Source organism: Cricetulus griseus (assembly GCF_003668045.3).
Source record: "Cricetulus griseus strain 17A/GY chromosome 1 unlocalized genomic scaffold, alternate assembly CriGri-PICRH-1.0 chr1_1, whole genome shotgun sequence".
NCBI lineage: Eukaryota > Metazoa > Chordata > Mammalia > Rodentia > Cricetidae > Cricetulus > Cricetulus griseus.
In genome coordinates, this window is record NW_023276807.1 from 216,345,983 (window position 1) to 216,368,036 (window position 22,054).

At 44.3% G+C, this 22,054-nt stretch overlaps 1 protein-coding gene across 1 annotated transcript; it reads right to left on the minus strand.

Annotated features, from left to right (window-relative positions):
- Nucleotides 1-1,673: 1,673 nt before the first annotated feature.
- On the minus strand, nt 1,674-21,509 carry Ebpl (EBP like). The gene is made up of 4 exons (XM_027390383.2): nt 21,278-21,509; nt 8,537-8,606; nt 3,243-3,381; nt 1,674-2,547 (listed from the first exon to the last, which is right to left on the minus strand). Exons 1-4 carry the CDS (start codon nt 21,446-21,448, stop codon nt 2,307-2,309), a joined length of 621 nt encoding a protein of 206 aa, XP_027246184.1. The 5' UTR covers nt 21,449-21,509; the 3' UTR covers nt 1,674-2,306.
- Nucleotides 21,510-22,054: the final 545 nt, after the last annotated feature.

A 22,054-nucleotide genomic window follows, 5' to 3' on the forward strand; every position in this document is an offset into this window, starting at 1 on the left:
GGAGGGCAATGCCCAGAGCCACAGGACTAGCTTGAAGTTCCTGGAGCCAAGGTGCCAACTGGGTGTGGGGCTATCTGGGAGAGAGCTGCTGAAGAAGAAGTCTCCAAGGAAAGGCAGCTGAGGCGATGAGAAGCAACTGTTTACTGTATTGGAATAAAGTTGGCACCACCACAAATTGCCACCCTGTGCTGTCTTGTTACCTGCAGCCACCAGATGTCACTATTAACAAAGAACACAGTATGTGTGGTGAGATCCCTGACAGGAAGTGGATTAATGGAGATAGCGCTTGGTGACCTGGGCACTCAGAGGCACATGGGAGAAAACTGCTAACTGCATCCAGTTCTAACTAAATCCCACTCACACAACCTAAACCAAAACACAACCAACAAAGGTCAAAGGTCAATTCACTTTCATCCTTAACACAGGAACACAGACAAGAAATGAGAAGAAATTTTATTGGACTTTTCAGAAAATGCTTCATCAACGAAGACACTTGTGGAGACATGACACAGCAAGTGCAGAGTATATACGAAAATGTGAGGATCCCTGAGAATGTTCCAGAAAACCACAGTATTACAACTAACTGCTGTCAGGACAGGCATTGTGGCGCACACCTTGATCTCAATAGTCCAGAGGCAGAGACAGGCAGATACCTGAGTTTGAAGCCAGCCTGGTCTACAGAGAGAGTTCCAGTACAGCCAGGGCTACACAGAGAAACCCTGTTTCAAACAACAACAACAAAAGGACAAGTAACTGCTGACTCTCAGCTGCATGTTCCAATCAGTAGATAAAAAAACAACACAGTGCATAAGCGCCAAGCCAAGTGATGACATTAAAGGCTATTCATGTATAATGAACAGATCCCAGTGATCGGAAATTATTTAGTGTGGTGGTTTGAATGAGAATGTCCCCATGGGCTCCTACCATTGAATGCTTGGTCTGGTCAGGTTCGGTGATGTTATGAGTATCGGATTCGTTTTCTTTGTTTTCAGTGCACTCAGTACAGTGTGTGCTCATCATAGTGTGAGCATCTGTTTACAACATTGGTGGAGAAAAATTACTGCCGGGTTTGGTGCCCACATCAGACATTCTGTGAGGTCTGTATCTGGGGATCAAATCTCTAAGTTACAAGGTACAACTCCTAGGGATGACTTCCAACCCACTGAGAGGACTCTGCCATGGGAGGTGTGGCATGACCAACAGGCCACCACTGGGGCTACCCACGTCTTAGTCTCTCTTCTGGATGCCTCCTCCACAACTGTCCACCCAAGGCAGGGAACCCCTTGGAGCATAAAGCCACATTTGAATCAGTCAACTGACTCAGAGGGTAAAGGTGTCTGCAACTAAGCCTGATGCCCTAGGTTAATACCTGTGATCCACATGGTAGAGAGAACTGTTCCAGCAAGTTGGAACACAACGGGGCCCTGTCCTATCTTGGTACACAGCACAGATACCAAGCTTGTGCTCCACTCCTCTCAGTCATCCAGTTGTTAGGGTACAAATCCCACTGTGTGACATCTTTTGGATTTTATAGTTACATTGTAAAATTTACCAGCTGGTTCTGGTGGCACATACCTTTAATCTCAGCACTGGGGAGGCAGAGGCAGGTGGATCTCTGTGAGTTCAAGACCAGCCTGGTCTAAAATGTGAGTTCCCCTTTTGTTTCTTTTTTGAGATAGGATATATGCTATGTCAGCCGGACTGGCCTCAAACCCATGATCCTCCTCAGCTTGTCACGTGTACATGTACACTCCACTCCACACCACTCCACGGACTGCTACCGTTTTCTACTGTGTACACAAATTTGAAAAAAAACATAAGTGTAAAACGGAATCATTCCTTTTACTTCTAGGTTTACACCACTAACCCTAACCCAAAGAGACCACTGAGAAGAATAAAAGCTGAAGCAAATGTGTGTGTTGTTGTTTTTTTAATAAAAATTAATGCTACTCCTTACAGTGTTCTTCAATACTCATATACAAATATGGCATAACAATTATGCAGGACATAAGAGCATCTAATTAATATGATCTTATTACAAGCGAAAACTTACCCGCCAGCCCCTTGTAGTGTTGAGAGTATAACTCAAGGTCTTGTGAGTGCTGGGCAAACACCACACCCCACGTCCTGTCTTTTCTTTACATTAGTGTATAATAAAGGACAAAAACAAACAACAAAGTTTGCCACCTTCCAACCCATCTGTAATGGCTATTTGGAAACAACACTGTAAAAATGAAGTATTGATTGGAATGTCTGGTCAATTCTGACTCATAAAGCAGAACATCAGGATACAACATTTTGAGAATTTACAAGTGTTTTTTCTCTAAATTGGCCCCTTGGTAATATGTCTCCTTCAGTGCCCTCCATGACTGCCACAGCAGCAGTCCTGGGATCAGAACCCATAAACCATTAAAAAACACCAAATACACCCAAAAGTAGAGGTAGCTCTTGGTGTTGAGGTTGGGGCTTCCAAGAAGCCACTCAGGGGAGAAGGTCATCCAGCCACCATAGAGTTCACACACGCACAAGGTGATCTGTATGAAATGCCTGTAGGGAGAAGATACAAAGTGAAGCTGGGACAACTTGGCTCTGTGAGCTATGGCATCCTCTATTTAGGGCAGTACCAACAGTCTTTACTACAGAAACCTATGGGCTTCTGTGTGCTGCTTCTTTGATGGACCAAGTCAGCCTAGATAGCAAAGATGCCATCTTTGCCTGCAGAAGCAACTTTGCCCTTCACAGCATTGTTCTAACAGTGTTTAGAGTTCTAAGCACACTTGAGTACCCTGTACCATTCTCAGGAGGATTTAGTGAGGTCACCACTGACCCTCAAAGAGACCTGGCTATGAACTCAACACCAGCCAGTTTCATCTGTTGTAAAGATGACAACATCTTTCCTCAAAGGGTATTGTGGAGAGTAATGAAATTATGCAGATAAAGGGTCTTCATTACCTGTGATTGGCACAGTCAATCATGCAAATATTATCAATGTTTCACACAGTATCCATGTAAATTTGTAATGTGTCTGCAAATGTGGTTAAAGGAATCAAGAAAAATCACTGTTAATCATCTGTAAAAGTGGTGGGAAAGGGGGAGTAAGAGCTGGGAGGACTCTTTCATTTCTGAGATTTCATGATGAAGCTAGACATGTTAAAGTCTTACATAAAGCTTTTGTCTTGTGGCTAAACATGCTTGCAACTACATCCAAATGTCATGTGGACACTGGGCAGGAGTGAACTTACCTGTAATATTTCTCCTTGACTATGGCATAAATGAGAACCAATGCCAGAAACCCATCCAAGACAACAGTCAGAATTTCCACTGACACAATGGTTGAATCAAAATATAGCCATCTTGCATCAGCCTTGCCATATTCTTTCCCTAAAGGCAAAATACCTGTGTTTAGTCTCTCAACTGGCAAACATCTTTTGTTGTTAACTTTTTAGGCAGGGTACAAATGAATGGGCTACAATAGGACAATTTCAGTCAATCACATCAGTTTATTCTATTCATGCTCAATGCCCCATTATCTTCTCTGCTGGTCTCATTTCTTCCCTAAATAGAAACTTTGTACTTCCTTGCCATATACAGCTTTTAATCCAGATTTGCAGAAATGTGGTACTTGCCCATTTATGGATTTGATGATTTGGTTTTGCTGCTTATTTTTTGTTTTGTTTTGATTTTCAAGATAGGGTTTGTGTGTGTGTGTGTGTGTGTGTGAGAGAGAGAGAGAGAGAGAGAGAGAGAGAGAGAGAGAGAGAGAAAGAGAGAGGGGGGTGGTGGTCTGGGTGTCCTGATAAATTCTTTGAGTTCTTATAGATATAGATGTTAATCTGTACCAGAGGTATAGTTGGTAAAGATTATGTTTCCTTTGTGGGATGTCCTCACTCCTTTACTGAGTAGGAATTTTTTAACTTCACACAATCCCATTTGCCTATTGTTGATATTATTTCCTGTGTTATTGGATTTCTGTTTGGAAAACCCTATATCTTGAAGTGTTTTCCCTCCATCTCTCTAGCATTTTAGCATTTCAGGCCTTACATTAAGGCCCTTGATCCATTGGAGTTGGTTTTTACACAAGGTGGGAGGGGGCTAGTTCCATTCTTCCTCATGGGTTGTTCAGTGTTCCTCCCACAATTATTGAACAGGTTGCAATTTTTTCCCAATGTATGTTTTTATCACTTTGTCCAATATCTGGGATCTGTAATGTTGCATGGTTTTGGTTCTGGGTCCTCTACCCTAACCTACTGGTCTATGACTAGTAAGCCTTTGATGCCAGTTAATGAAAATGACTACTGTTTCACAACTTTCACCATGTTTGTGGAGGGCAAGGGAAGCCTGGGACTATGGTGTCCCTCACCCTTGACATAAGACAGAGAGAGCTTCTCTACTTGTAAAATACAGTTTCCAAGCATATTCATGTATGTGCACTCTACTCTTGACCCTCTTCATTACAAGTTGCAGGATTTTAAATTAGTTCAACACAGTCAAATGTTGCAGACACAATATTTAATAATGATGGTTCTAGAGCACGGGTGGATAGTTCAGTTGGCAAAGCTCTGGCCTCTCAAGCATGAGGACCTGCCTTCAATCCCCAGCACCCATGTAAAAATGCCAGGCAAGCAACTCACACTTGCAATCCCAGAACTGGTAAGATGGAAGAGAGCGGATACAGGAAGCCTGCTGGCACACTGGGCCATCAATTAGCAATGAGATACCTTGTGTTTCAGGAGGTGGATGCCATCCATTCCTTAGGATTGCTGAGGTTTCTTCTAGTGTGTATAAGTATGTGTGCAGGCACTCCTGGACACACACAAGACTACCTCACAGTGTGATGGTGGTGTGTTGTGGAATGTTATTTAACTGGGCAAAGATGTGTTACATTTGTTTACTTTGCCTTTGCTAAAGATGTAAAGATGATGTGTTACATTTGTTTGTGTTCCAGAATAATTGTTTAACTGTGTAAATGTGTGTTGTATTTGTTTATGCTGCATTTGTTTTATTATGTAAAGATGTGTTGCATTCCTTTCACCTTGCCTGCCTAAGACACCTGATTGGTCTAATAAAAAGCTGACTAGTCAATAGCTAGGCAGAAAACGGATAAGTGAGGCTGGTGGGCAGATAGAATAAATAGGAGGAGAAATCTAGACTCAAAAGGAGAGAAGCGGCCAGGCGTTGGTGGTGCATGCCTTTAATCCCAGCACTCAGGAGGCAGAGGCAGGCAGATCTCTGTGAGTTCTAGGCCAGCCTGGTCTCCAGAGCGAGTGCCAGGATAGGCTCCAAAGCTACACAAAGAAACCCTGTCTCGAAAAACAAAGCAAAAAGAGAGAGAGAGAGAGAGAGAGAGAGAGAGAGAGAGAGAGGGAGAGGAGAAGAGAACAAGGAGAAAGAGGGGGGACATGTGATGGGCCAGAAGCCAGACAGCTGCCAGCCAGAGATAGCAGGAAGATAAAATATACAGAAAGAAAGGTTGAAAAGCCCCAAGGCATTCCAGTACTTGAGAGGCAGAGGCAGGTGGATCTCTGTGACCAGCCTGGTCTACAAGAGCTAGTGCCAGGACAGTCCCCAAAGCCACAGAGAAACCCTGTCTCGAAAAACCAAAAAAGTAAAAAATAAAAAATAAATAAATAAATAAATAAATAAATAAATAAATAAAAGCCCCAAGATAAATACGTAAATAGAAATATATTAAAATAAGAGCTAAGATAAGGCTGGCCATTCATAACTATTAAGAAGTCTCCCTGTCATGATTTGGGTGCTGGTTGGTGACCCAAAAGAAAGCCTGGTATAACAGTGTTAACTGTTACTTGTCACAACCTAGGATCACATGGGAGATAGGCTTCTGGGGTGGGGATTGGGGACTGTTTTGATATCATTAATTGAGGGGGGAAGACCTGCCCACTGCTGGTGACACTGAAGGGACCAGCTCCCCATTTCGGCAGCCATAACAGTCTAACGCGTGTTTGCCTGACCTTGCCTTGGTCACTAGGTCAGATAGTCTTATGTAGTCCAGATTGGCCTCTAACTAGCAACCCTCCTGTTTTACCCTCCCAAGTACCGTGATTAGAGGTGTGTGCCACCCCACTTGGTGGCAAACAGAATACTGCACCCTGAGTCCAGGCCTCATACCCCAAGGAATGGCTGATAAAGAATGGGTGCCCCAGAGCAGAGCCCCAGGCCAGGAGGCAAAATGTCTGCAGCTAGATGTAAGTGCGAAGAGCCGGAGAGAGTCTGGAGATGGCAGAGAAGGCGATGGGTGGCCTGATGGTAGCCTTGCGTCCCACCAGACCCTGTGTGAACCCCTGCAATGCCCTCTGCTACTGAACTCTACCCACTGCCCACCTTGCTAAAGCAGAACAACCAAGGGTCCAACACCAGGTTAAAAATCATGATGACATGATCATTTCCATTTATTTTCTTACTGACAACTGCAGAAGGCGGTGGTTCAGAGGGAAAGAGGCCAGGCCATAGCTGGAGGAGGCTTTGAGCCCCACCACTGCTACATGCCCTGCCATTGGGTGGGGACGAAGGTGGTCTACAGCCTGAAGCCATGGCCAGCCTCTGGGAAGTCTGGGCCTGGACCCTCAGATCAGCAGCTGCTCTTTAGCATTTGCTTTCAAAAGGGCAATTTCCCTAAAGATGGAGACAGGGAGAGACCCTGTCAATCATTAAAAGTTCAATTCCCCTAAAGATGGAGAGACGGAGAGACCCTGTCAATCGTTCACTTTCCATGGATCACATCTGGGCTGTTCACTTTCTATGATGCCCAAAGCAAGGCAGCCAGTGTCAAAGCTGCAGCATGCCTTCTGACAAAGGGGACCAGCGGAACCCGCACAAGGGAGGGTAGTGATTCAGGCTGGGTCCTCGAGCCTCATGACTTTGCAGCCACCCTCATGCAAAGTTTAATACAGACAAGATGAGTCTTTCCCTGGAGGTACAGTAGCAGGACTTGGTCCAAGGGAGCTGAGATCCCTGCCTGAACACAGAACGAGAGGGATCAAAGATGGCACATTTTGTTTTCAGAAGTACTGATTGAATTGATAGTTCCATTTTTTAGACATTTCCTAACACTCATAGTGAACAAGAGTGTCTGGACAGACCTTGGTGTGAGCATGTGATTTCAGGATATGACAGAAATACAATAAGGCTGGGGGTGACACAGCTCAATAACACAGCCTGTGCTTTGCATGAGCAAGGTCATAGCTCCATCCTCAGCACCAAAAACTAAGACATAAAATAAGATAATAAATTAGGACTGGTGAAATAGCTTAGCTAGTAAAGCCACCTGCCACCAAGCCTGATGACCTGAGTTTGATTTCTGGGAAACCACATGGTGGAAGGGGAGAACCACTTCCCAAACACTGTCCTTTGTCCTACACACACACACACACACACACACACACACACACACACACACACACAAAGAGAGAGAGAGATTAAATAAATTAATTAATTAAAATTAAAAATCATAAAAGAAATAAGAACTTGAAACACACATCCGCATATACTTGCATACACCATACACACAGATGCTTAATAAATTAATAAAACAAAAGCTGAGTAAAATAATAAAATAAGAAAGTAAGGAAAAAGAAAGATACGCAGTAGACAATGCAGAATTACAGATGCCAAACCTGAAAGCCAGGAAGAGATGCTGGCTCCTGCCTCCCTGACTTAACCACACTGATTCAGAGCACACTGGGAAGTCAATATCACATGACTAAGTCTTGGTCAATTTACAGTGGGTTTAAGAAGATGGGAAACTACCTGATAGCTCTACAGGGAAGGAGGAATTGTGAGAATTATTTAGAAGACAGGTATAGACACACAGTCAATAGCAAACTGGGGACTGGAGAGGTGGCTCAGCAGTTAAGAGTATGTATGCTTTTCCAGAAAACCTGGGTTCAGCTACCAGCATCCACATGGGGAAGCTCATGCCTATAACTCCAGCTCCAGGGGAGCTGATGCCTTCCACTGGCCTCTGAGGACACTGCTCACATGCACAAACCCACACAGACACATACACAGAAGTGAAAATAAAATTTTAAAAAGTAAATTTATACAAAACATCTATGGGGGAAGCACCCAGTTTAAATCCTGCAGGCCTTTTGGTGTCTTTTCTTTGTTTCACAGGGTTGTGTAGGGCTCACACATGTTAGGCAAGTGCTCCACCACTGAGCCACGCCCCAGCTGCATATACTGTTTACTATGTAGCCTACTGACATGTAATTCACATGGCATACAATTCCAATTTTAGCACATTCACAGATGTGAACAGACACAATCTAACTGAGAATAGTCAAAGGAGAAACCCGCACCCACTAACAGTCACCCACTTTCCCTTCCACATCCTGACTCTCATCCCCAGCCCCAGGCCACCATAAATTTGCTATCTGTCTCTCTAGATTCACCCGTTCTGGACAGGACATGTAAACGGAATCATACAACATGTGATATAGACATTCAGTTCCTCCACAGCCATTCTTGCAATTAATCTCCTCAGACATTTCAAATGCAAATGTTTTTAATTACTTACATAAAGATGCAATCAAGCCTTGGGAATCTGCAACATTTCCTACTAGAGACAAGTAGACAAAAGCGCCTTCCTAGAGGGAAGAAAAGGGAGACAGGCTCTGTTTAGCCTCATCACCACAGCGCGGCACGGCAGACACATGGCAGGCACTGCATGGCAGCAGCTCCCCCTTCCCCTCTGTAAGGTGTCCACGTCTTGGGCAGTGGCCTGGAGGACCACACCATGTCATCTCTGGAGGCTAACCAGAATGGGAAATGAACGTGGCCAAACCTAATAATAAATGTTACTTTTTAATGCTTGGCGTTATAAATCAGAGGTGTGTTCTTATGTAGGAAAAAACAAGAAGAAATTTCAAGGAGAGTGCTTGACTGTTGTACAAAATAAAAACTATCTGTAGATTATTCCAAGGATCTTAAATCATGGAAAAGACTCTCGAAGCCGTTCATTTTTTAACCTTATAAATAAAATGCATGTGGCCAGCAAATGTCTATAGCAGAGTTGAACCCTCTACCTGTGCTGCATGAGGGCAAATTCAGGAAGGCTTTAAACATGCAGAGGCTCTCTTTTGACTTAGTAATGAAAATGTCTGCATGAATCGTGGAAGAGTTTATTTACCTACACTTCCAAAAGTTGAACAGCTAGAATCCACTGGTCTACTTGATGTGACATTGGTTCCCTTGACTAATTTTTACAGCATGTCAATAGCTTTTCCTCACCACCACCACCCCCAACAGCTTCACATGACACCAACACTTTGTCCACCTCCTCTGTTCTCTTTGGTACTATGTTTTACCACTCGGGGGCTACCTACTTCTTCAGACTGTTCACCCTGTAACGATACACATTTATACACATTTACACCAGTTGTTCCCCCACCCAGTCCTCCCAGCAGTAAATCCTGGCTTGCTCTATTTCATACAAAATAAAGCCCTCTTCGTGTACAGAAACTTATTTCTTTTCTATATAAGAACACGCTTCTGATTTCATAATGCCAGTTGTTGGAAAAAACAAAACAAAACAAAATGATGTTTATTATACATAGGTATAGCATTTTTCCATTAGTTACCCAAATTTGTGACCGGTAATGGACTGAGAGCAGATGTCCACTCATTCATCTGTGTCATGGAGACTCCTTGCTAAGAGCACGAGAGTTCCCCAAGCTTCTACACTCTCATTCCGGCGTTCAATGACCAACTTCTGTCCATTTTGCTTGCTAACATGGATGGATTAAATTCCCATCCTGGTTCTGCAAGCACATGTATGTGACTCCTCTGTTTTATCTGTGAGTGGAGTCTAGAACCAGAAAAGCCACTCAAGTCATTCGTCATTCCTTCCGTGCTTGTAGAAGTGGTGTTCACTGCAGTGGACCACAGATTTTTTTTTTTTTTTTTAACTGACCCAGTATCTTAACCCTGTGTCATTTAGTGGTAAAGCTATAGTGGAAGATCCTTTCCTACCTGAATGTCTCAAAACCACACTGTATTAGTTTAGTTTGCTTCATATGTGAACTGGGACTTGCTAGTGAGAGACGTCTGTCTATCCACAGTTGTGACTGTCTGTTTTTCCTCTCTCACCCTTTCTCATGAATGTGCTTCGGCTTCTTACCCATCCTAATCTCTGTTAACACAGAATTGGAAGCTGATTCATGTTATCTTTTCTTGACACTCTTTCTGGGTCACCTAATTAGTAAATGTGCTTTGCCTGAGTCAATCTAAAGTGCATCTTCTTTACAGGAGATTTAGGCCAGGCATGGTGGTAAGTACCCGCACACAAGTTCAAAGCCAGTGTAGGCTATAACGTGAGTTATGGGCCAGCCAGAGATGAAAGAAAAGAATGGGGAGTGGAGAATGAGAGCAAGAACGAAAGAAAGGAAGAAAGAAATGGGGAAAGAAAGGAAAAAGAAAAGACAGAATCTAAAGTGTTTGGGACTGAGGATGCAGCACAGTGGTAGGTCACTTGCCCGGCATGCACAGGGACCGACGCCCCATCCCTACTACCTAGCAAAACCAAGAGCAGTTAAAGGATTTTAAGATTTATTTTTAATTGTATGCCTCTGTCTGTCTGTGTGCATGTGAGCGCAAGCGAGTGCAGGTACCTGTGGACGCTAGAAGACAGTATTGAATCCCCTGCAGCTGAAGGGTTAGGTGGCTGCTAGGAACATAGTTTGAGTCCTCCGCAAACACAGACTGTACTCTTTTTTTTAAATTTACTTATATACTTATTTATTTTATATAGTGTCCTGCCTGCATGTATCCCTACAGGCCAGAAGTGGGCACCAGATCTCATTACAGATGGTTGTGAGCCACCATGTGGTTGCTGGGAATTGAACTCAGGACTTCAGGAAGAGCAGTCAGTGCTCTTAACCTCTGAGCCATCTCTCCAGCCCCCAGAGTGTACTCTTAACTCGAACTCTTGATTACTGGACTGGGCAACAAACCTACTCAGTTGGTAATACACACACACACACACACACACACACACACACACACACACACACAGAGAGAGAGAGAGAGAGAGAGAGAGAGAGAGAGAGAGAGAGAGAAAGGTAAATCTGAGACCTAGATATGGTTAGTAAACTAGCTGGGTGTAGTAGGAAATGTGTTAGCACAGCAGTTCTCAACCAGTGAGTTTCAACCCCTTTCACAGGGGTCACTCAATAGCATTGGGAAAACTCAGATATTTTACATTACAATTCATAATAATGGCAAAATTACAGTTATGAAATAGCAATGAAAATAATTTTATGATTGGGAACTGTATTAAAAGGTTTCAGCATTAGGAAGGTTGTGAATCACTGCATTAGAAGGTGGAGGCAAGAAGACCAGGACAGCAAGGCTAGCCTGAGCTACATGGTCAGTTTCAGGCTAGCCTGGGATGCATGAGATCGTGTCTCAAAGTGAAGATTAGCAAACTGCATCAACCTACACCAGAGTTGAGACAGTATACTGTCATCTCACAAAGCTGCCACCGAGGCCAGGGGAAAAACCAACTATTAGTAACTGTGAGATCCGTCCCTCAAATAATAGCAAGGGCTGAGAAGCCCTCTCCCTCCTCTCAAGGCAACTCCAAAGCTGGTAAACCTTCCCAGCAATCACATTGGCCAGCTTTGTATTACCATAGCAGCACATCCGAGAAGGGCTAACTTCAGAGGAAAAAGAGTTATTCAGCTCACCATTGCAGGAGTTTAGGGTCCAGATGGCCTGGCCTGTGGTGGATGGAGAATGGTGGATTGTATGTGGAGAAAAACCACATCTCAAGATAGGCTTGGTCCTATTATAGAAATCCTTTTGTGCGAATTGCCAAGGGGTCCCATGAGGGCTACATATCCCTCAATGACCTAAGACCTTCCCATCAGATGTCATCTCTTTCAGATGGTATATCTGGACAGTTCCATGACTTAAGCCTGGCCTGTTCTGGCCCTGAAAGAACTTGGGAGAAACACAAATAAGTAGGCACAAGGCCACCACAGCAGCAGCTATATATACTGATCCCCAGGTACTCTCCCCAACAACAAACTCAGCAAGACACTGGAGGCAGAATCTGGTTACAGAATGAGACCAGTGACCCTGGCTCTAAAGACTCCTGGGGGCTCTAACCACATAGGAACTACAACAGAAACCATCTAGTGTGATTCTCCAGGGACCAACATTGTTAAAAGAGACCCACATGGTTCCTGACATGAATTCACTTTGTGTTAATGAACTGTAATGTTTGCTTCTTCCACCCTTAAAGTGATTTAGACTCTAAAGTATGAACTGTGTACCTTTTCACAATCAACACAGTAAGACTTTCACCACAACACACACCCCATATCCAGCCTTTCGGATTAACAGCCAGAGTATATGAAGAACTTAATAGGAACCAAAAGATTAACCACAATTTTAACACCAAAAGAACAAGTCAATGAATCAACAATGGTCAAGTGAAGTGAACAACATTTCTCAAGTAATGTACAAAGGGGCCATGAGCATGTGAAAAAACCTTCAACACCTTTAGCCATCAGGGACAAGTAAATCCAAACTACATTGAGATTCTATCTTACATCAGTTGGGATAGTTAGCATACAAAAATTAGGGGCTGGAGAGACCGTCAGAATAGTTAAGAAAACTGGCTGCTCTTCCAGAGGTCCTGAGTTCAATTCCCAACAACCACATGGCAGCCCATGGGATCTGATGCCCTCCTCCAAATGCAGAAAGAGCACCCATGTGCATAAAATACATTTAAAAGAAACTAGCTGGGCATGGTGGTGGCATTCACACTTTATGTCAAAACCAGGCGGAGGCAGGAGGATCTCCAATTCCAGGCCAGCCTGAGCTGCATAGTGAGACCCTGTCTCAGAAATCCAGTTGATAAGATGAATCATCAGGTCAAGGCACTTCCTGTACAAGCTGGGTAACCTGTTTAGTTCCCAAAACCCACATAAATATGGAAAGAGAACCAAGGCCACAAAGTTGTCCTCAGACTTCCATACAAGCGCCATGGTACACAGGCATATGCACACATGGTAATAACAATAAAAACCCAAATGGAAACCTACTAGTGAAGCTTCCTAAAACACATACATATAAAAGACATTTAAATGGAGTCGATGTAATGGAGAAGACAAGACCCCAACTAGACATCATATGCTACCAAGTAACCACTCCCACCCCCCGTAATAAGAATGGGCAACTTTTTGAGTTGCTGGCAAAATGGGACCCATAGACCCATCAAACTCTACATGCTACTGCCAGTGCTGTTGGTTAGCATCTACAACCTTACAGTAAGGTCTTATCATGGGAGACACCACATACTTGTGGCACAGAACATGGAGAAATCTAGCTGGTGCTCAACTGGAAGCTTCACCCCTACTGGCTAGTGTCCTTAGTGATAGTGTCCATAGTGCTAGTGTCCATAGCACTAGTGTCCTTAGCGCTAGTGTCCTTAGTGCTAGTGTCCTTAAAACTAGTATCCATAGTGCTAGTGTCCATAGTGCTAGTGTCCATAGAGCTATTGTCCATAGCACTAGTGTCCTTTGCACTAGTGTCCGTAGTGCTAGTATCCTTAGTGCTAGTGTCCGTAGCGCTAGTGTCCTTAGTGCTAGTGTCCTTATTACTAGTGTACTTAGTGCTAGTGTCCATTGCACTAGATGGTAGTATGCACACAACCAAGCAAGCAAAGTAATTACCAATGTTATCCAGCTGTAAACCAGTGAGAGAGAACATGACGTTGGTTGGGTAGGTGGGATGGGGGCTGGAGGATATGGAAGGAGTAAAAGGATAGCAAAGACTATTATAAAAATATAGGGTATGAAATTCCCAAAGGAGAAAAATAGAAACCAAATCAAAACATATTGCCCATGCCCAACACATCCTGCACAGCTCGGTCATGTTAGCCTGATGGGTGATGAGGGAATGAAGACAGACACTCATAGCTGGGAGTGTGGCCAATGCTTTCCGTACACTTTGTCAACATTCACACACAGACCACAGGGAGGCTGTGCTAATTCCCTGCACCTGGCAGGGTGAAAGCTTTGCTATTCCCAAGGGTCTGGAGCACTGGGGCCCTTGACATGGCCTTGTCACTAATAAACATTCACTCAGGGCTTCCTCTGCTCCCCACACATGCTCTTATGGTAAATGGCCAAGCATCGAAATGCTCATCCTGCTGCCTCGGGGTCTACGTGGCATACACCGGGCAAGTTTTCTCTTGTTGTCTAATGAGGTCTGCAGAAGGCTGCCAAGACAGTTATTCCAAGTTAGCTATTTAAAAAAATTAAGTTTCTGGATATCAAGATAGCTGGCCTAAAAATGGGTTATTTCCTAATTGCAAGGTTAAAACAGGTGTGAGCTAACTCCATCTAACTGAGCAGCTAACAAAGTCACTTGAAAGGGCCATGTACCACGGCAGATGGAGTTAACAAAATCCTGCCTCATTTTTCTCTTCTGTTATTCCAGACCTGTGGCTTGTAACAATGTATTTTATAGATTTCTAGAAACTGGGAGTCAGTGCTCAAAAGAAGCCAGTGTCTTGCCTGTGATCTAGGATTAAATAACAATTTTACAAGAAATGGTGCATGCACTCACTTCAGTCCTCAAATAGACATTTAGCAGAAAAAAAAATGGCTTTACAGAAATTAAGACACAAAATAGGCTATTTTGTATGCAAATTTATTGTGGAGTGTTTTGCTGGGAAAGTATTTGAATAAAGACTCAGAAAACAATGTGGCACTCCAGCATTACACGGAGATGAGGTAGAGTGAGAGTGGGGTGTGAACTCCGCTGACACATATTAGTACTTTCAGATCTGACCAAGTGTCTAAGCCTAATCACACCAGGGTTGTCATGGCAACAGCCTGCACCACCATTCATGGAAGGACCAGCTGCAGCAGCCCCTCCCCCAGGCTTTACTGACTTTAGACATGTCCACTGCCAGCTGCCATTTTCCCACTAAATGACCACTCTCCTTTGATGCAGTCTTTCCCAGCCCCAGCAGACAGTTGTCACCTGACATTACCAGCGGCTAGTGATGGCTCTTGTGGAACCTTGGTGTCAGTCACACTAGTGCTGCTGCACTCATGCTATCGGGCTTAGTGCTGGATTTAGGACAGGAGAACATCTGTCCTCTTGAAGGAATCCTCATTTCTGCTGAGACAGCTGTTCTCAGGGTAAGGACCAGATGGGAAGTCTTGAGGCTCACCGTGACTGGACATGGGGATTAAGACTGTTTGCTACACAAACAGCATCAAAAGGGCACAGGGAGATGCTGAGGGATGCAGGCAGAGGGAACTGCACCCTTTGAGGTTGGGAAAGTGCCAGGCACCCTGTGTCCTTGCAGCCCTGGTCCAAGAACCCCAGGTCTCATCTGGGAGTTTGTCACCAGTGCAGAATCGCAGCCAATCCTAGAGTGACTGTTACATGGTCAAGTTGAGAAACACTGCTTTAAATCACAAATGGCATTTAATCTTTATAGCAGGTTTTTGCTCATTTGTTTTGAGGCAGGGTCTCAATCTGTGACTTGATCTAACCTTCATCTCAAAATTCTCCTATCTCAGTCAAGCACTGAGATTTGAAGAGTGAGCCCACATCACTCCCAGGTTTACAGCCACCCTTTGAAGAGAACATTGATTTCCATGTGTTAAGGACATGCCAGTCAGCTTCAGCTGTCAGGGTGACAAAGGCCATAATCATTGGAAGAGTTTCAATAGAGGAATCGTCCACACCAGCCTGGCCTCCATCCATACCTGTAAGGGATTGTCTTGATGGACGTGGGAAAGCCCAGCTTGCCACAGGGGGCCAGCTTACTGCAGGAGGCACCATCCAGCCAGATAGGTGAAGGGATGCATAAGAAAGCTAGCTGACCATGTGCCAGCCCGTGAGCTAGCAAAGCAGCCTTCCGCCATGGCTGCTACCTTGAGCTATACTACCTGATTTCCCTCACTGATGGACTGAGGCCTGGAGGCAGAAGGTAAAAGAAACCCTTTCCTCCCCTCTGCTTTTGTTCAGAGTATTGTGGCAACAGAAAGCAAACTAGGACAATGGATGGATAAGGAGCATGGCAGCAGGTGGGCCTGGCGCTGGAGCAGAGGACGAGGGTTTACATCTGGATCCATAAGCATAAGGCAGTTGGAGAGATAACTGGGGATGATGTGTGCTTTTGAAATCTCAAAGCCTTCAGTGACTCCCTCCTCCAACAAGGCTAATCCTTCCCCAAACATTTCTACCAACTGTGGGCCAAATATACAAATCTATGAATCTATTGAGGAGGGGAATTCTCAATCAAACCACCACAATAGCTATGGGAGGCCACGCTTTTGGCTACAGGTGACTGGACCAGAGATGAGGATGGAACACACCAACTCTAGAGGAGATAACTCCCGGACTGGCTGCTGTTTGGAAGCAGTCACCTGTAAGGATTAGCTGGTCAATGGCAGCAGGTGGGCCTGGCGCTGCTTTACCTTCTACAGTACATACTGAGAAAAAGAGGGAAGAAAGTCATGGGATTCTGGGGAGATGGCTCAGTGGATAAAGCCATTTGCTGCCAAGCCTGACTAGCTTGCTCTCCAGGATTCCATAGTAAAAGAAGAGAACCAATGCTTGTAAACTGTCCTCTGACCTCCACATGCATGCTGCGGTATACACGCGCACCCCTCCTAATAAATAAATAAATAAATAAATAAATAAATGTAATAACAACAAAAAAGTTATAGGTGGCCAAGAATGTATACATGTGTACACACACACACACACACTCACACACACACACACACCAATAATATAATGAAATGAATAAAATAAATTTGGTTTAATGTTATAAGGAATCACCAGGGACTGAGATATTTCACCCATATCTTCTCCATTACCAAGAATATAAGAAAAACATTTTGTGGCATGAAAAGTTTTCAAAGCTGTATGTTGTGGCATGGTCTATGATCTCAGCATGTAGGCCGAGGCAGGAGGAATGTCAGTTTGAAACTAACCTGCGCTACACAGCTGCACTATAGAGCCAGATCCTGTGTCTAAAAACAAAAGCACAGGGATTCTGTTGTGTTTGCTTTGCTGTTGTTTATGTGTTTAAAAAACATGCTGTGAGCTGTGTCTCCTGGGAATGTCAGAATCTAAACCTATAAAGTCTTACCAACATGGCTGCCTAAACATGAGATGAATAAATACAACAACATGGAGACATGGACAGGGAAAGCCCAGAAGGCCTCAGTCCTACACAAAGAGCAGGCAAATAAGGAATGCTGAGAGCTGGAGGTGGGCTTCCGCAGGAAAGCACACTCAGTGGGGGACAGCAGCGGAATGGGGAGGGCAGCTGGTGGCAGTAACTAGAAATAGGCAATACCTAAGCACACCAACAAACCAGGAGTTTAAGGTGCCTGAACACCGCAAATGAAACCCAGGCGACAACTGCCCTTTATCCTGAAGAACAAGCCTAAACAGAGCACTGCAGGAACAATATGTTAATAAGAAATCCCAAGGAGGCTGATCAAAGGACAAGCTAGTGCCCAGGGTAGCTGGGCACCCAGCACACAGCAAGATTGTTCCCACTGTGCACTTGTCCATACCCCTCCCTGAACCTCCTGCTCATACCCCTCAACTTCCCGACTCAGCTTCTTTCTGTCAGAAATTGTTTCTTGCTCAGCTCCCTCTCCTCCTGCCACACTCTGCTGCTCTTTTCTCCACCAGTCTACTTCTGCTGCTTCTCACCCTCGCCCCTCAACGCCACCTCACAGGTGACCCCTCAATCCCACCTCACCATCCAACACTTAAACAGCCCAGGCCATGCCCACAGTTAAGACCTGTCTCCCCACATCAAACTCCCCACATCAGTCTCTGCAGTCAGAGAGTAATTGGGTATAAAATTTTAGATTCATGAAGATGGATAGATAATGGAGTGTTTCCTTTTAAATTGCCAGACACAAACGAACTAGAATTTATTACATTAAGAATGTAATCTTTACTTGATAATTGTTCTTATTGTTTATAGTTAAGGTTAAAACCTTCTTTTTTTTAGACAAAAAGGGGAAAATGTCGTAGGATATTATTTTAAGGTGTGCTACTTTTGTTTATGCTCTGGAACATTTAATGATGCAAAGATGTGTTTCATTAAATAAAATTCCCCTGCAGTCAGGAGGCTGGGTCAGCAACTAGCTGACAGGAAGTGGCAGGGAGTATCCAGATGGAGAAGGGTTTATTTTTGGTTGTGAGCCTAGCCTTTAAGAGCTGAGCCATCGCTCCAGCCCATGCAGAAGGGTTTATAAGGAGGGTTGAGGAGAAGCAGAGGGCTTCTGGAGAGACTCAGAAGGTGAGCTACTTAACTTGCTATTCAGCCTCTCTGAGGAGCAGAATTCTACTTCAGCCTTTGAATCTTGAGTTCTTTAGAGGGAGAGAGATTTACAGAAGTTCCCTTCATAGCAGGGAAACAGTTGGGGCCAGAGGGAACAGAATTCCCTCAGGCTGCAGCTCTTGTGGCCCAACCGCTGCGGATAGTGTCTGAGCTGCAGTTGATGAATTAAAGTTGCTGATTTGGACAGCCATAGCATTAAAGGCAGAAACAACTAAAAGAAAACAACATACTCTTGGAGCAAACTGCTAACCAAAGCCAATACAGGCAAGGACATTCCTTACAGGCCTCACTGCTAATTCAAGCACCTCCGCACTGATTTCAGGTTGGTGTCAAAGACACAAGCGAAAGCACTGTTAGTGACCACAAATGTCCATTAATGTGGGCTTATTAGACTTTGAAAGGTATGCCTCAATTTCAGAGAGATTAAATTATCAACCAAGTGGCTTGTGCTTGTCAGTGGTCACTCCATATATGGAAAAGAATACCTTAGGTGGGAAGAACTAGACAGCGACATGATCCTTGGGGGGCAATTCCTTCATATCTGGAGCAGGGGGAACAGACCCATTCCACACATCAGACCAGACCTCCAGGTACCATGGACTGAGGCGTGTGCGATGTTACCTCCATCTGTGCTTGAAAAGTCAACTTAAACAGGGTGGTGACAGACAAATACATTTTTTGAGAATCTTAATACCTTTTTATATTTCTGGAGTGTTACAGCTATAACTTTTCCTTAAGTGGGACTGTTTTCGTTTGTTTGTTTGTTTTTGAGACAGGATCTCATGTAGCCCAAGTTGGCCTTGAATTTACTATGTAACCAAGAGGGCTTTGAATTTCTCATCTTCCTGCCTCCCTCCCAAGCGCTGGGGTGACAGATACTCGCACTGTACCTGTCTTACTACCCTTGTTCTTTGGGAGATTGTGTAGCTTAAAAGTCAATTCTTTAAACAAAGGCTTTGAGAGAAAGAACCTTGCTCTAGTCTCTGCACATAATATTAGGAAATCATTGGGGGAAAAAGGAATTTCATCTTTGCAAACACCTGGCATTAGCACCTTTAACTGGCAATACTGACCTAAACCATTGCCCAACACAGGGTTTTCTTTTTATTTCAAGACTATGGACTTTAGCTTCACAATAGAGGAAGTGTAGATCAGATTTTATTTTTTTAAAGGTATTTAAGATTATATTTTTACCTGTGGATGGAGTATACTTCAGTAGAACTACCTATGTACAATTGATTACTTATAAAGTGGGGTGAGGGACCAGCGAGATGGCTCAGTGGATAAAGGCCCTTCAGCCAAACCTCAGGATACGAGTTTGATCCCTAAAACCCAGCAGTGGGAAGGACAGAACAGACTCTCAAGTTGTCCACCGCTCTCCATATGCAATGTCATGGCAGGTACATCCCCCACCCCCACACCAAGTAAAGAAATGAAAAAAGTGATTCACTTCATTTTAGGTGAATTTTAAGGCTACATTATGGTTTATCTTAACTGTTAACTGTCAACTTGATGGGATCTAGAATCACCATGGGAACCATTCCCTGTCAGGGATTATCTATACTAGGTTAACTGAGATGAAGAGACCCACTGTACACCAGGGTGGTACCATTCTGTCAGCATGAGCCATGGGCTGAACTTCCTGGCTGTGGACCTGATGATTGCAGCTGCCTCCTGCTCTCCTGCTCTTGCCACTCCTTCCTGCCACAGTGGACCACAGCCCCTCACTGTGAGTCAAAACTAACCCTTGCTTTAATTTCTCTCATCAGAATTTCATTGCAGCAATAACACAAGTAACTAATACAGAAACTTGGTAAACCTGACCCTGTGGTTCTTGGGCTTTGGAACTGCAGTGTAAGAAGAATGTGAATGGCTTGAAACCTTGGCTAGAAAAGTCCTACAATGCTCTAAGCCAAGTTTAACAGGCCATTCTGGCAAAGGTTTGGAAGACTAGAATACTGAGAGAAAAGACGGAGTGGAAACCTGGCTCGTGAGATTCCAGAGGGGACAAGGCCTCTCCGGGAAACTGAGCTAGAGGCCATTCAGGTTATGTCCTTAAACAGAATCTGATTGCTTTCTGGTTGCAGCTTGAGTACACTAGACCAGAAATGCACACACTAAAGATTAAACAACAGATTGTTGAATGTGTGGGTAGTTAATAAATCAAGAAGGAAATTTTAAAAAATGATCTCAGAATTAAATGAAAATGAAAACACAAAATACCAAAGCTTGTGGGATGAAATAAAGTAGTCCTAAGAGGGAAAGTTAAAGTTCTTAGTGCCTATGTTAAAAAGAAAAACAAAGTTAGAATAAATAACTTAATGATGCATCTCAAGAGTTTGAAAAAAACAGGAATAAACCAAACTCCAAAATAGCAGATAGGAAGAAATAATTAAAACCAGGAAAAAAACTAATAAAATAAACAACAAAAATAAAAAAGTTCCAATAAAGCAGAAAGCTGATTCTTTGAAAAGATTAACAAGATTGACAAACTTTTAGCCAAACTGACCAAAAGACAGCAGACCTAAAATAATAAAACTAGAGATGAAAAAGATTCCTTAACAGACTTCAGAGAAATTCAGATATTCATAGGGACATACTTTAAAAACCTATATTATACAAAATTAGGAAAGCTACAAGAAATGCATTTCTAGATACATCTTACCCCCCAAAAATAAGATGAGGAGTGTGGTTCAGGGAGAGGAGGAGGAGAAATTTCCCTAGCAATTCTCAGCTGGGGGATACCTTTGATAGTAGACCAGGTAGCACATGGGAGGTAGGGCTCAGTCTGTACAGGGAATCAGCCTATGCAGAGGTGACTCCCTCAGGCCTCCTGGGACGTCAGGCCCTCAGGTTCCCAGCCCTCCTCCCCGGGGCGGAACCCGAGGCAGGCAGCGACAGGGCAACACTTACCAGCACGAAGTGCACCAGGGCATCATAGCACAGCCAGGCGAGCACACCACGCTCCACCACGCTCCGCCCGCGGCCCAGACGCAGGCCCAGCGCGCACCCCGCGGCCAGCAGCGCGGAGCACAGAAGCAAAGAGGAGCCCAGCGCGGGGCCCAGGGCCCAGTCCTCACCCATGGGTGCACGGCTTATTCAAGCGCCAGAACCGCAGGCAAGCTACTCTTGTGGGCGGGGCTTCTTGTAGGCGGACCTACTCTTGGGCGGGCTTCTGTGGGCGGAATTTACTCAAGGGCATGCCTCCGAGGGGGATAGCCCGCCAATCCTGCTTGGCCTGCCTGTGCAGTCCAGTTCCTTCCTGATTGTTCCCGGACCCAGGCTCATGCTTCCACAAGATATACAAGTCTAACGTCTAACAACGTTCAAAAAGATTAAGCCACAAAGTGAAAGTTCAGATAGTGGGGAGTTTGCCCAGAGACTCTAAATCTTGAGACCAAAAGTTATGTAGAGGCCTAGCAAGTATTGCCAAAGAGACCAAAGCAAAGATCTTTACAGTCTTCATCCGCCTTTCAACCATTGTTTCGTTTGTGTTTGATGCAGTCTAGCTACATAGCTCAGGCTAAAATGGAAATCAGTAGGCAGCCCAGGCTGGTCAAACTCAAGATTATCCTCCTGTCTTGACTTCTTGAGAGCAGCAACCACAGGCTAGCATCACCTTGCTACTACCCCCATCCCTGCCCTGCGCTCCTCAGAGCTTCTAAATCTCATGCAGTTGCCTGATCTGTT